The 15,357-nt window shown below is 47.6% G+C and overlaps 1 protein-coding gene across 3 annotated transcripts in view; it reads left to right on the forward strand.

The window, feature by feature from the left end:
• Window positions 1-15,357, forward strand: part of SYNE4 (spectrin repeat containing nuclear envelope family member 4) — a 19,027-nt gene continuing 3,670 nt past the window's right edge. Inside the window, exons 1-12 of one of the 3 annotated variants that reach the window (XM_063312498.1) lie at window positions 1-151; window positions 2,365-2,652; window positions 4,447-4,597; window positions 6,437-6,613; window positions 6,789-6,926; window positions 9,170-9,364; window positions 10,454-10,730; window positions 12,117-12,193; window positions 12,573-12,648; window positions 13,707-13,864; window positions 14,352-14,567; window positions 14,926-14,987. In XM_063312498.1, coding sequence (XP_063168568.1) covers window positions 2,522-2,652; window positions 4,447-4,597; window positions 6,437-6,613; window positions 6,789-6,926; window positions 9,170-9,364; window positions 10,454-10,730; window positions 12,117-12,193; window positions 12,573-12,648; window positions 13,707-13,864; window positions 14,352-14,567; window positions 14,926-14,987 — 1,658 coding nt within the window. In that variant the 5' untranslated portion in view covers window positions 1-151; window positions 2,365-2,521. The remainder of the gene's footprint in view (window positions 152-2,364; window positions 2,653-4,446; window positions 4,598-6,436; window positions 6,614-6,788; window positions 6,927-9,169; window positions 9,365-10,453; window positions 10,731-12,116; window positions 12,194-12,572; window positions 12,649-13,706; window positions 13,865-14,351; window positions 14,568-14,925; window positions 14,988-15,357) is intronic. The other 2 variants (XM_063312500.1, XM_063312501.1) reach the window with 2 other exon arrangements.

A 15,357-nucleotide genomic window follows, 5' to 3' on the forward strand; every position in this document is an offset into this window, starting at 1 on the left:
TTTAATGATTGACAGGCAGGAGAAATGCAGGTGGCCAGGCAGAGGATCCTGGCTTCTGAACAGCAGGTCGACGCGGGGTTTCCCCTTGGGGATTGCAGGGCTGCCTGAAGTTGGGGCGTTGGCTGAGCCTTCGGGGGACCAGTCCTTTCAGGTAGGTGGCAAGACCCCTGCGCCTCACCTTTCCCCACGTGCAGTTATTTGTCTTTGAGGCGAGGTGGAACCACCAGCTTAGTTTCAAAAGGCTGCTGGGCTGATGATTAAGTGCTACAAAAAACAGCACGTTAATCTGGACTTGGTAAGGTGGGGCTGCAGACTGAAGCGACAGACAACAAAGTGTCAGGTTTTCATTTGGAGGAGGGGAGAACGAAAGGAGCTGTGATTCTCGAAAACCTTGATTTGAAGACCGTTCAGTTACAAGATGGGAGGAGATGGGCGGGGATAAATTAGATAGATAGATAGATAGATAGATAGATAGATAGATAGATAGATAGATAGATAGATAGATAGATAGATAATAAAAAGACAGCATGAAAGACAGCGTTTTAGCAAGGATAAGCGCAGGTTGTTCTTCCGTGTTGTCTTTCTGTCGGTGCCTTGAAAAGATACCGTGGTGGAAGATGGGCATGTTCCTGAGTGGCAGGCAAGGTGCACTCTGCGCATGCTCAGGGGCTATCAAGACATGGAATAATAGAGTGACATTACAGAAGGGCAGATTCCAGTTCAAGGTTAGGGAGAACTTCCTAACCATAAAAGCAGTTGGATAAACTGGCAGGTGTGGGTGGGGCTCCCTTTCCCTTTCCCTTTCCCTTTCCCTTTCCCTGGGTATCTTCGAGCAAAGCCTGGACAGCCATACTTCAAATTAGTTTCCTGCACAAAACAGTGGGAAGGGCTGGATGACTTCGATGGACCTTCCCAACTCTCTGATTTCATGACTTTTGCAACAGGCAGCTTTGAAAATCACTCTTGGATGGGATGGGATGAAGCCAAGCTCCAAAGCGGTTCAGGTTTAAGAAATCGTAACATTTCAGTTTATCCAAACTTTGGGAGAGACCCTTGCTGGCTAAGCTGGTTTTCCATCCCTTGAAAATCTTGCTAAATTTTCTTTCTTGCAACAATAACCCTTTTGTCTTTCCTCCTAAAAAAAGAGTTGTTTCTCTCCTGTTTCTTTTCTTCTTTAGTGGCAATTCAGAGCAGTATCTGTTACCTGAGAGAAAGGTCCTAGAGAAGGGTTGATTCTCCTGATTCTTGGACCTGACTTTGTTCCCACATTTGGCATGGAGCTGTTGGACTTGCTGGTTGGGGTTCTGTGACCCACACGGCCCCAAACTGGCTGAGTGGTTCATAAAATGGACGCTTCACGTAACACCCCCCACCCTCTTTTTTTTTTACTGTTGTGAGTCCCCCAGAGCCCTATATGTGAGATGGACAGCTGTACAAATTGAAGCAATAAATAAATAAACCTCCAGATGTTTTGCACATGCATTTTCAGGGGTATGGAACTGCCATAAGCCAGCAATCTTTTCCGTTTGATGGAACAGGGCTTGGGGCTGGCAGAACAAGCAAGGTTTACACGGCAAACTCCAGATACGGTTTTCTGTAGCATATTAAAGACCATTTCCCCCTCCAGAATATTCAGTCTATTACTCAAGATTTAAGGGCTCTTCAATTATTATTATTATTATTATTATTATTATTATTTTGACAGCAGCAGTGGGAGGGAGATGGAATCTCAGAAAAAACCTGAGGATTTGCAAAACTCTGACGATTTTTTTTTGTACATAAAAGTATACATACAGGGAACAAACCCTGAATGTAAATTATAAAGAGAAGATGCTTGTTGCTTAAAGTCAGAAAAAACGCTGCAACAAAACTTTTTCTTGGATGTGGCTGTCTCCCCTGGAGTCAGATGAACCGCAGTTGCATAAATACACTCTGCGTGTGCTTGGTATGTTTTGTTAGATAAATGCGCCCTGTGCATGCCCAGTGTTGTGACTGGTGTAATTTCTTTATTCGGCACCATGCGTCTTCAAGGGTGTGCAGAATTAAAAGCAGATCTGCATGCAGTAGAACAGAGCAAGTAAGATACAAGCAAATAAAACAGTCATAATCTGACACCACCATTGTGGGATCTCTGATTGTAACATGAGTAAAGAAGTCTTTAGTCTGTGCTGAAACTCTAGCAAAGTTGGTGGGCTTCGTTTCTCAGGGAAAATGCCCTTTTGGCCAAAAATCAGTATATTGTCAAAGTCTGCCTCAAAAGCCTGCTTTGCTCTTGAGGGGGGCATCCTTGATCACCTTTCTAGTGTTTGTCTTAGCAGCTGCTCACTTCTTTTCCTTCACCCTTTCCTTTGCTTTGTTTTCAAGAATTCCCTGGATAGGGCTGGCAAGGGGACTCTGGCTTCCTCCAAGCCAGAGGAAGCAAACCAGCGGCATTTTGGGTTTCCTCCAGCCTCGGCTGTCTCAAGGGGAGCTTTGGGCCATCCTCTGGCACGGACCTGTGAGGCCGAACCAGCGACTGGGGATGCAGGGAGAAGCTGTGACCTTGGATCTCTGCCCGGACGAGCAGAGGTGCCACAGATGGTCTGGAGAGCTGGTGATGCCAGCAAGTGCCGTTTGCAACCTTTGCACAGTGACAATGGAAAAACAGATTAGGTGAGAGGAACGGGTTGCTTGAGAGGACAGGGAGTCCTCATTTAGCGACCACAATCGGGAGTGGTGACTTGGTCGTTAAGTGAAGCAGTCACTAAGTGGGAAATCATATGACTCTGATGGTGCTCTCCTTTTCCCCACTCCTCCGCCCTTGGAATGCTCACCCTGGTGCTGGGATAGTTAGCAAGAAGGGAATTAATGTTCGTGTTCACATTCATTGGAGAGCGAGGGATTGCAAGAGAGTAAGCAGGCACACCATGAGGAATACACACCGAAAGGAATGTGCTGGCACTGGCTGTTTGCCTAGTGTGCTTGTTGAGCTGTGAGCATGCTAGTCAAATAGCCAATATATTCCCCGCTGGGTGCCTGCTTACTCTCCTGTAATCCCTTCCTCCCCAATCTCCCTGCTCTGTGAGGTGGGAATTAAAAAAAGGGTCAGGCACAGGACGGTGTGTACTAACTGACTGTAATGATGAACATGTGACTGAGAGAAAGACACTGTGAAGGTCATAAATGCGCCCCTTGGTTGCAAAGTTATTTTTCAGCACCGTCGTAACTTCGAACGGTCACTGCGCAAGGCAGTCGAAAAGGGAGGTCTACCTTTATATGGATGGAGGGGCCATTTTTCTGCTACTACCTATGATAGGGAATGTTGACAAGGAATACTCCAAGAATTAAAAACCAAAACAACCCAGCATTCCAGTTGCAAACGGGGCAGTAATGCTTCCTGAGGCAGTGTGCCTGCAACTTTCAGGGCATCTGTGGCTCCCGTCCCATGAAGAAGCGGGCAAGTCACCAGCTTTCCCCACTGTTGTGAAATTGACCGCATTTCTACGTTGGGGCCGAGTGGCTGTGCTCCTGGTCCCCTCCGTTACACACCATCTTGTGGGACCAAGGAAGCCGGCCTTCTCTGTCGCGGCCCCTACCCTCTGGAGCAGCACCTCCGGAGATATGGACAGCCCCCACTCTTTGGGGGTCCTGAGAAGCTCTGAAAACCTGGCTTAGGTCCCAGGCCCGGTGTTAACGTGTTTTTTTCTGGGGGGGAGGCTGTCACACAGTGTTTTATTAGCTGTTTTCAGTCCAGTCTGTCTTGTTTTATTTATGTTTTTAATTTATCTTGCGTTGGGTTGCGTGAGCTGTCCAGAGTCGGTTGGAGTGGGCGGCTATAATAAATGCGATGAACTAAATTAATGTCGCTGGAAGCAATGGCAATGCCTTCTAAGTTTATGCCTGGGCATCCATCAGCCAGTTTTCCTACTGAGCTCACACGCCATGGATGAAATAGCCACGGGAAGAGTATACAGATACGTATATGTATATGTGTATGAGACAGCCAGGGTGGTGTAGTGGTTAAGGGTGCCAGGCTAGAAACTGGGAGACAGTGAGTTCTAGTCCGCCTTGGGCACAAAGCCAGCTGGGGGACCTTGGGCCAGTCCCTCTCTCTCAGCCCTAGGAAGCGGGCAATGGCAAACCACTTCCGAAAAACCTTGCCAGGAAAACTGCAGGGATTTGTCCGGGCGGTCTCTGAGAATCGGACATGATTGAACGGATTAAAAAAATAAAGTATATACACCCATTCTCTCTCGGCATGGTTTTCCTTTGATGACCCACCTCCTCTTTAGCAGCCACCCCTGTTGCTGGGCTGATGTTCCTGACTTGAGGTCCTTTCCTTTCCCCAGCCAGGAAAGATTTGGTTCTTTTTCATTCCGCACGGGAGAATTGGGGCTGGGGCTGGGCACTGGGGGGTTCATCTCTGTCTCCCCCGCCCTGTCCGACCAACGTCCTGCCTTCCCGCAGGGAGGAGCAGGCCTGGCACCTGCAGAAGGCCCTTCAGGACTGCGTCTTCCGCTTCCAGGACTGGCTCTGGACGGCCGAGATGACGGCTGCCTCCCCCAGGTCCTCGCAGGTCTCCTATGCCGACTCCAAAAAAGAGCTGCAGAAGTTCTGGGTGAGGAGGTGCTGGCTCTTCGGGGGTCGTTGCTGAGATGATAGATACCCCGGCTGCTGTTTTACGGGTGTCCGTTTTTTTGCTTTTTTGCTTTTTCTGTGTTTATGTTCAAAAATATTTTAATTTTTTTTTGGAAAATTAAATATATATATTTTAAAAAATTAAAAAGTTTAAAATGTTTTTTAAAAACACTTTAAAAATGACGACTATTTTTATAAAGCACTTTAAAAATGAAATATATTTTAAAAACATTTTGAAAGTTAAATCTCTTTTTAAAAAACATTTTAAAAGTTAAATATATTTTTGAAAAAGCATTTTAAAAAGTAGATCTATTGAAAAACACTTTAAAGATGAGATATATTTTTAAAATATATTTTAAAAGTTAAATAAGTTTTTTTAAATATTTAATTATATTAATTAATATATATTATGTTATATTGATTAATAATATATGATTTATTATTATTATTATTTTAATATTTGTTAACGTCGTTCGCCGCCTAGAGTCATTCATTTGCGAGGGGCGGCTGTATAAATTGAACGAATAGATAAATAAAATGAAGAAATAATAAGGTACTTCCTTGCTCCCCTTCCCCAGCGAGGAAGGATTTGATAGCTCTCAGGATCTGCAGAGATAAATGCAGCTCTTTGATTGCCAAAGAACAGCGATGGGCCAAAAGTAACAGAGCAAACAAACGAGGCATTGAGAGCTTCTGCATACCTTTCTGGGGCAAGCCGGTGAGAGACAGCTCTGTTTTCCCTGCTGGTCTGAATAAATCTAAGACCGTGTTTCTCAACCTGGGCAACTTTAAGATGGGTGGACTTCAACTCCCAGAATTCCCCAGCCAGCAAGGCTGGCTGAGGAATTCTGGGAGTTGAAGTCCACCCATCTTAAAGTTGCCCAGGTTGAGAAACACTGGTCTAAGGCATGATGTCTGAGGCAGAAAGGCAAGTGGGTTACCAAAAAACTAAAATCCATCCAAGTCTTTTTGACTCCTCATCAGCATATAACTTAATTGCTAAGGAAAAGGAATGGGGGATTCGAGGCAATTCAGGAGCTTCATCCTTGGGCTTAAATTGTGGTGGTTAATAGTATGAAAACATTGGGCTTATCCCCGTACTAGCAATTAGATCAGGATGTGTTGGTAGACCTCTGACGAATTTGATCTCAGCAACGTGCAAGAGAAACTCAGAGGTCCCCCCCCCCCACCCAATGAACAGATGAGTCCCTGGATGTTTTAGTGCCATTTGCAGCTCAAACATGTTCTTAAAAACCACTTTTCAAAGCCACAGACAGTGCATATGTTGAGAGAAAAAGAACACCGTGGAAAACATACGCCGAACAAAGATTGCAAGTATTTGATTAAATACAGATTTACGTGCAAGTGATCCAGGCTGTTTTTCTTCCTCATGCCAGACGGGGACCAGATGGTGGATGAGCAATGCAAAAGCGATGTGAACCGGCAAAGCCCGGCTTGTCCTTAGTTCCTGGGGTCCTGCCCTGTTTGGGGGAACTCTTTTTTTTAAATAATAACTTTACTGAATTTTAAAACAAAGAGAGAAAATCTAACAGCAACTAATAAAGAAAAAGGAAGAGAACCAGAGAGCAGAAAAAGAAGAGAACAGAAATAGAAACAGGAATAACTCCCAACTTCTTTTACAACAGATAAAAGTAAAACTCATATTAAACCTAGACAGCCATTTTTTCTGTTGTCAATTAATATTATTAATCATCAAATCCGTATACATTACGTCCTTCTGTTCTGTTTCATGCATGTTTGGGGGAACCCTTCCCTGCGGTTGATCTGAACCCCGCTGGGGTCCCCCGTTCCTTTCCAGGCCCTGCAAAAGGAGATCTCAGAGAAGGCGTGGCCTTTGGCGTCCTTGAACAGGCAGTACCACCAGCTGGCGTGGATGGGCAGCGTCCGCCCACTCCTGCGGTCCTCCCTGCAGGACGTCAGTTGGCGTTGGGAGGAACTGCAGAATCGAGTCGCTGCTATTTCCAGGAGACTGCAGGTGAGCTTCGCGGGCCCTTGCTTTTGGGCCGTGGGTGGGTCTCACCTGGCTGCGGATTGGCGATCCCGTTTGGACCGCCGGAGGAGGTGGCGCGACCCACCAGTCCTCTGGGGTCTCTCTTGGCTCTGAGAACGGAGAGTGGCGAGTGTCCGTCTGCTTTTGGTTTACCTCTCAGCATTTTGTCAATCAATGGGAGGAGTTTGGAGAGGAGAAGGCGACCGCCCAGGTGTGGCTGATGGAGCTGGACCTGCGGCTCACCGAGGTTGAGCACTTCTCGGGAGGGACGTCGCTTGAGAAAATGATACAGCTGCAGGTAAACGGACTTTCTGTCCATCAGAAAGCCAAGAAGGGGGGCACGTGCTTATCTGCCCCCCCTTGCTGGGTGCCGCATGATTTTTCCTAATGATTCATCCAAGTCTTCTAGGATCTGGTAGCCTGGGATCTGGCATCCTGCAGTGGTCAGCCCTGAGGGGGGGAAAGATGTTTCTCCGTTGTCTTCCCCCAGACATGGTCAGCGCCCAGCAATGGCTCAGAAGTGGCCGAACGTAGATGGAGAAGAATTCTGTAGAGTTTCAGCAAAGAAAGCTTTCTTCTTCCTCTTCCTCTTCCTCTTCCTCTTCCTCTTCCTCTTCCTCTTCCTCTTCCCCTCCTCCTCTTCCCTTCATTCAGTGTCACAATCTATTACAAGAGAGTAATTCTGGCATTACCAAAGATCCATATTTTTCATTTTGGAAAGAAAAGTAACAGATTTCACTCTTACCTGGAAGTTTTTACTTATTTATCAAATTTATATAGTTTCAGTATTTGACCAAAGCCCAGTCTCCCAAGATTCAGGATGATGGCAATTTGACTGAAATTCTTGAAAGTAACAGTCCATGTGTGGGTAGAGTTCCTCTTATAATTCTTCCTGTGATCCTGGCTTATTTCTGACATTCATAGAGGTACAGGAACCCTTTTTAATTTTTTTTTGGCAAGGTCTAGACCTGGCACTTAGGGGTTTATGTTGAGAAGACATAGCGGGCATGGAAATAAGGTGTCTTGTTTGCCTTATCCAAATAGTTATGGCCTTGACCTTTTTTAATATGGAAAGGCAGAATATACATGTAACAAGGTAAAGGTAAAGGTTTCCCTTGACGTAAAGTCCAGTCGTGTCCGACTCTAGGGGGCGCTGCTCATCCCCGTTTCTAAGCCTTAGAGCCGGCGTTATCCGTAGACATTTTCCGGGTCATGTGGCCAGCATGACTCACGGAACGCCGTTACCTTCCCGCTGAAGCGGTACCAATTAATCTACTCACATTTGCATGTTTTCGAACTGCTAGGTGAGCAGGAGCTGGGACGAGCAACGGGAGCTCACCCCGCCGATACATGTAACAAAGCAACACTGAAATTAATAAACCATATTATAGCTTAACATGGTAGCCTGGTTCCAGTCCTGCAAAAGCTGAATCTCACAGTCCAGATATCTGAATGTATTGAAGCGGGATTTCCACAAAGGACTCAACCTCATTGTAATCTGGTCTAGTCTAGCATGTTGTATGAGCACTGCCTTAATATGCTCAGATATTCAGGCTGAGAGATTCAGCTTTTGAGGGCCTGGTTGAATTCTGGTCATTTCATTTTCCATGTATCATCTTGCTCACGGTGAAGGCAACCTTAATCCTTAGCGTAGGCAGTCTTCCCCAAGCTGTGTTCTCCAGACATAAACTCCCACTGTCTCTCTCCAGTACAGGTAGTCCTCAACTTAAAACCACAACTGGGACTGGAACGTCCATCACTAAGCAAGGCAGTCATTAAGTGAGTCACACTCGATTTTACAACCTTATTTGCTGCGGCCATTAATCGAATCACCATGTTCATTAAGTGAGTCATGTGATTGTTAAGCGTACTGGCTTCCCCTGTTGACTATGCTTGTTGGAAGCTGGCTGGGAAGGTTGCAAATGGTGATCAGGTGACCCCAGGATGCTGCAACTGTCGTAAATACATGCTGGTTGCCAATCACCTGACTTTTGATCATGTGACCACAGGGACACTGTGATGGCTGTAAGTGCGAGGACTGGTCGTAAGTCACTTTTTTCAGTGCCGTCGTAACTTTGAACAGTTGCTAAACGAATGGTTGTACGTTGAGGACTACCTGTACAGAGAGTATAGTCCAGTGTTCCTCAACCTTGGCAACTTTAAGATGTGTGGACTTCAACTCCCAGAATCCCCCAGCCAGCAAAGTCCACACATCTTAGAGTTGCCAAGGTTAAGGAACGCTGGCATAGCCAATAAAAAGTGTGTGTGCTTTCCAGTCAGGCTAGACCATCTCCTGCCTTTAAAGAACAGAAAGCCACTTCAGTTTTTCACATTTCCCCCTACCCCTGGTACCTACAGGTAATAAGGACTACGAACTTCAGAGTGAACAATGGGGATAGGGGGGTCTCCCCCTTGCCGAATCCCATGCGCAGCGTGGGATTTGAAGTTTTGGCCCCTCAGAGCAGCGGATGAGTGGGAGATGGGCATCCGGAAACCTGACCAGCATCCTGACCCTGTTTGGTCTCCCTCCTCAACGTCCAGGCGTTCCAGCAAGATGTCCGGGCCAATGCGGAGCACGTGGATCGCCTCCTGGTGCATGCGGAGAGCTTGATCCAGAAGAGCCAGCCGGAGGATGCTGCGATCTTGGAGGAGGACCTGAAGGAGCTGATCGGCTTCCACCAGGCCGTCTTCTCCAGGGTTTTCCAATTCCAGCGGCGGCTGGTCAGCCTGAGGCTGGTATGTCCAGCACCTCCTTGGCTCAGGAGGACCCCAGCCCTGGCACCGTTGGGCAGTGACGGCCAGGTTTCAGCTGCGTTGCGGAAGCACAGGAGTCATTCCCAGGATGTTGTGTGCAGCTGCCTAAGTGTCTCTGGGTGTGTGTGAATGTGTGTATGTGTGTGTGTCATAGAAAATAAGTTTCTAGTCCATAAGGCTCTGTGAGGTTATGCTTGAAAGCAGGGGTGACTCTCAAGAAACAGAACTGGGGTCTGAGCCAATTCTTTAACAAATCTAATGAATTTATCTGCAGAATCCCTGCCTGCTGTCAGAATGGATAAAGGATTTGAACATTATAGTTAAGGGATCTGATTTGGTGCAGAACTTGGGGTGCCTTTTTAAGGAACAGCTTCAATTCAGTGTTGGCAGTTTTTTTCTCTCTCTTTGTTTTGCTTCAGCTCTAAGGAACCCCAACCAGAGCTGAGACCCTGAGAAGCTTTCCTGCCTGTCCTGGTCCCCTCCTGCCCTTTTGTCCAAGCCAAAAGAAAGTCACAGGTTACTCCAAACCAATTACAGGTAGTCTTCGCTTAATGACCACAACTGGGACTGGAATTTTGGTTGCTAAGCGAAGTGGTCATTAAGTGAATCTGACCCCATTTTACAACCTTTTTTGTGGAAGGTGTAAAGCAAACTATGTGGTTGTTAAGTGAATCACGTGGTTCCCCATTGGTTTTGCTTACCAGAAGCTGGCCAGGAAGGTCAAAAACAGTGATCCTGTGACCACAGGATGCTGTGACGGTCATAAAAATATCTCATTTATGCGATGGTCATAAAATTCTCATTTATGACAACCGGTTCCCAAGTGCCCAAATCATGATCATGTGACCCGAGGGGACACTGTGACAGTCGTGTAAGGACTGGTCATAAGTTGTTTCTTTCAGCACCATCGTAAGTCTGAACTGCCACTAAACAAATGGTCATTAAGCGAGGACTACCTGTAGGTTCCTGTTCAGATGCATTTTAGAGAGTCGCTTACCAGTGATTTTAACTGGGGCGGATTCCCGCATGCCCGAATTGCTTTGCGCAACGGACGATATACCCTGCTTGCAGGTCTTTGAGGACGAGTGGGAATCGGATCGGGACAGTGACTTGGAGTCCGACTGCTTCACGGAGGGATCCCCGCAGTTTCGCATGGGCGACCCTGAGCCCGCTGCCCTGGTTCCTGGGGCTCCTCTGTGCCAATCCACCCCGCAGCCCGTCCTGCATTGCAAACAGCTGGCTCCCGGCAGAGACCCCTTGGCTGCAGACCTGGAATGGGACCCTTCGGTGGACGTGGGGGGATCCTCATCGCACGACGAAGACTCGTCGTATTGCAGCGCCGTCCTGGGTAGGTGGGCCCCCCGAAAAGCCATATTTACCCGTATATGTTCTGATACAGCAGCTCAGTACAAATCTCGTGTCCTCTCAAGAGTGCCTGCTAAACGCTAAATGGAAGGCAGAACTTGTAACGCTAATTGTTAGAAATACTGATTGTCCTCCTGAGCAGGATGTCTCTGCTTTCCTCCTTTGAGATCCAAATTCAGCCATTTCCAAAAAGGTTGCCAAATTCTTAACCGTAGTACGGCTTCGAGCACCTCCTTCCCAGGTCAAGTTTGTTGTTTTGTATTTGATATGCTACCGTATTGCTATGTTTTTAAAAATTGGTCTCGGGCCCTAAATGAAGACCTAAGTAAGGTACCGAGCTGGGCGGTGCGGATCCGAAGCCAATTCCAGGAAAGCGCGCGGCGCTCCCTGGAAGTTGCAGTTTTCTGCGTCTTCCACGGCTTCCATGAATAGACCTGTTAATCTTCTTCCTGTTGGGAAAATGAACCTGGGACTCGTTAGGGTGGGCTGCTTAATCAGTAATGGGCCCGGTGGCTTAACTCACTCTGTTAACACTTTGCACAAGTTGGAAGAACTATAGATCCCAGTTTAAAAGGGGGGGGGGCTGTGTGCAACATGGTAGGACCAGGAGAACTGGTTTTCTTGCGTTTTTACATTAATGCATTTATATTAAACAAGACAACCCTGTGGCCCATTGGGTCTTCCTTTGAGAGAAAGGTAGCTCAGTCCGATGTCACCAGAATTGACGTTACATTTTAGGCTGACCATATTTTTTTTACCCCAATGCTGGATGGTCCCGTGATCAACTAAGAAGAGTATATACCATAAATAGAAAAATAATTGCAGTGGCAAACAAACTTCAATTGTAAGTTAATATTTACTAACCTAAACAGATACACAGAACGACCACGGGCAGGTGAAGAAGCAGTGGGGGTGGGAGCGACTTCCTACCGGCTTCCCCGTTGACTTTGCTCGGGGGAAGCTGGCAGGGAGCATCGGGAATCACGATCACGTGACCGCAGGGATGCTGCGACGGCCACAACTTTGCAAATGAACCTGGTCTGAGCATTGTGGAAATTTCAGTTCCACAGGAGTAAGGGTCCCGGATTTTTTTACGCATTCTTTAAGTTAGCAGGTTTGAGGTACCTTGATTCAAAAATTGTTGCGGTATAATGCACCGTTTTGGCTAACTTGAGGGTACAAACAGACAAACAGATAAACGCAATAGTATATATAGATTAAATATAGATAATATGATTGATAATTTTCTCCCTTCTATCACATAAACATCTCAATGACCTGATTTTGGAGACCTCTGGAGGGGCCCCCAAGGACTCAGACTGGGGCCCCATAACTTGGAAAAGGACTTGGATCTGCCTCTGTCTTGCAGGCTTTAGCCAGGTAGACAATCTCCGCCGAAGGTGCCGTTCCTTGTGCCGAAGCTGTGGCAAACCAGAAGAATTTGCTGTAGGTATCGGGAGGGGGGGAGGAATTTGAGGGGACGTGGGTTAGGGTTAAGGGCTTAGCCCCAGGGCCAATTGGGGAAATGAATAACTACTGCCAGCAACTGCTTTTCTGTTTAAAAAGAAAACCCTGGAAGAAAGGCTCTAGGTTGGCCTGTATGTGCATTTTAAAAGATGGGTAGACTGCCACTGGTGGGGAAGGATTCCTCCCACTGCTGCAACTAATGGCTCCTGGCAGGTGCCCTTCCCTGCTTTGGCTGGGCGTGCAACTGACAGAGGTTGTGGATTTGCAGCGCTCTTTGATGGCGGGGTGGGGGCGAGAACCGGGAGCCTCCCCCTGACCGTGCTGTGTGCGTGTTCCCGATTCTCTGGCAATTGTGCAGGTGCAGAGCAGCCTCCAAGAGGAATGGGAACTGGGCAGCTGCTCAGGGGCCGACCCGATGCAAACAGATATTCCTGGTAAGTTCATGAAGTTTCGGCTACCATTTGCCTTTAAAAAGAGCATCTAAGGTAAGTTTAGCACACCTTCGTTGTTCCTGTGGATGTCTGCATGTTGTCCTGATGAACTATTCAACAACAGCTGTTGACCTGCTCCACAAATTATGTACAGGTCGTCCTCGTTTAGTGACCACAACTGGGACTGTCCACTTGGTTCTTAAGTGAAATGGTCACTAAGTGAAACCACGACGGCACTTATGCTCTTCCTTCAGCTTTCCTTTGCTTTACAGACCTGTGAAGGTTGTAAATGCAAGGATTGGCCGCAAGGTTACTTTTTCATCACTGTTGTAACTGCGAATGGTCACTAAACAAGGCAGTTGCTAAATGAGGATGACCTGTGCTGTTTCCTCCATTCAGAGATCACATATTCAAAATTTTCTTTCAATGTCCCTTTTAAAGCTACTGATTCAGAGCAGCTTTAGCCAACTGGGCACCCTCAAGTTTTGCTGGATCACAGTGTTCATTCTACCTCCTCAGTCAAGGGTGTGGTCCTGCTGTATCTGGAGGGGGAAGCTGTTTTAAGTCCTTTCAGTTTTATCTTCCTGATACAGGTAGTCCTCACTTAGTGATCATTTGTTTAGTGAAGGGTCAGACTTATGATGGTGCTGAAAAAAATGACTTACAGCTGGTGCTCACACTTAGGACCATCGCAACATTCCCACAGTCACATGATCACAATTTGGGCGCTTGGCACCGGTTCGCATTTAGGACCATTGCAGCGTCCTGTGGTCACGTGACTGCCATTTTCGACCTTCCCGGCCAGCTTCTGGCAAGCAAAATCAGTGGGGAACCATGTAATTTGCTTAGCAACTGTGGTGATTCACTTAATGACCGCTGCAAAAAAGGTTGTAAATTTGGGTCAGATTCACTTAATGACCACTTTGCTTAGCAACCAAAATTCTGGTCTCAATTGTGGTCGTTAAGCGAGGACTACCTGTAGGGCTTGAAGACTGCTTAGTTTGCAGATCTAAAGCTTTCTTTTGGAGCTAGATTTCAACTGTGTTGTCCCCTCTGGGCAGGAAATTTCCCTCCCCAGGAGCAAAGAGCCAGTCAGCTGCTGAGGAAAGGGGTCTGCTGCCAGCACATCAAAGCCACGGGGTTCGATCCCAAACGTATCGAGACCTGGCTGGACCAGAACTGCCGGAACAAGATGGGAGCGCAGCCAGAGATAAAAGAGGTACGTTATTCTTCTGGTGAAGCTGAGTCAGAACTTGCAGGCTGCAGAAGGGAAGGGAAGCAGAGGGAATCCGCCGAGCAGGGAATCCATCCTCCCAGTTCCACAGCGGACCGATGGTGTCCGGTGGCACTGTAGCTGAGACATTTTGTGTGCAGACGGTCCCAGTCTGGAAAACCTCAGGTCTGAAGCTGTAGAGAGACCCTGCCAGGCCCTGGGCATTACAGCGGGGCGGGGGGGGACCCATTTTTTCGGACAAGGATTGCATTCCCCCAGGCAGTAGCTGTGGAAATCCAGTGGGCAACCCACCAGTGAGGACAGGTGGAGCGGAGACAAAAATGACACCGGATATCCCCCCCCCCCGCCTTTTATGCATCAGAAATATTTGGGGTGGATTGTTTTTGTTGACAAGGGCGGTCCAAGAGGGTTTAAACTGACTTTTCGCGGGACTGCATTATGGTCTTTTTCCTCCTCGCTCACGCCTGGCCAGCCCTGCCTCATTCTGCCAGGTGCAACGGAAAGGCGAGCGATGCGTGGCAAAACTTTGCAGGGTGTCGGAGCCCGCCTGGATGTGCCCCCCCCAGCCAGGGAGCTGCAGCTCCCCCTGCGAATCCAGACAAGGAGGCAGAAGTTTCAGCGCTGGCCCAAGAAGAAAGTCAAACAGAGCTTCCTCAGCAGCCAGCCTTCCTTGGAGAAGGGTCAGCGGGTAAGGCCATACCGAACGTATTGCCTAAAGCTGGTGGGATCCACGTCAGCAACAGCTGAGAGACGAAGCAGGATTTGCTGGGGGATCACAGGTGCAATCTGCAAGGATCTCCTGAGCATGCCAAAAGTGCCTTCTCCTCCCTCACAGCCAGCTCCCGCTAAGGAGATGGGCTCACAAACATTCTGCAGTCCAACCGGTTCTGCAATCATTGGCCTCAGAACCGGCTCTGCTCTTACTATGTGGCAAAAAACCTCAGTGTTTGGGAAGGAAATTTTAAAAGTGGATGCTGCTGTTCCCTCTGGTTTTTTTAAAACAAAGTTTTATTTTTGTCTCCCTCTCCTTGTGCATCTCTTCCTAGATCTCCAAGAAGACCCTGCTAAATTCCCAGTCAGCAGAAATTATAGTTTCTATTGGGAAAGAGTAAGTGGCCTTTTAGAACTGTTTGAGAGTGACTTAGTGTGTCTATGAAGGCCCCCCGTTTCGGCCCCCGTGTCGTGCCAATTGAAAAAGTGGGTTCGTTTTAGTAACCAGGCTGTGTGCGTGGCACGAATGCAACCAGAGTGTCCCTGCACCCTGGCTGCCGAAGGGCACCAGTGGCGGCAAGCTTTGGGATTGCGACTCTTGTCATCGACAAGTCTGCAGACAGGACGTATGGTGAGTGAGGTTTCCGGCTTGGATCAGGAGGTTCCCCCGTACTGGACAGCCTGGGAGTCAGGCAGCATACTGTATAAATTATTATGATGATGGGTCACACGGCCAGATGTTTAGACTGGATTTGGCATTTTGTCCA

Source organism: Candoia aspera, chromosome 10, assembly GCF_035149785.1.
Source record: "Candoia aspera isolate rCanAsp1 chromosome 10, rCanAsp1.hap2, whole genome shotgun sequence".
Taxonomy (NCBI): Eukaryota; Metazoa; Chordata; class Lepidosauria; order Squamata; family Boidae; genus Candoia; species Candoia aspera.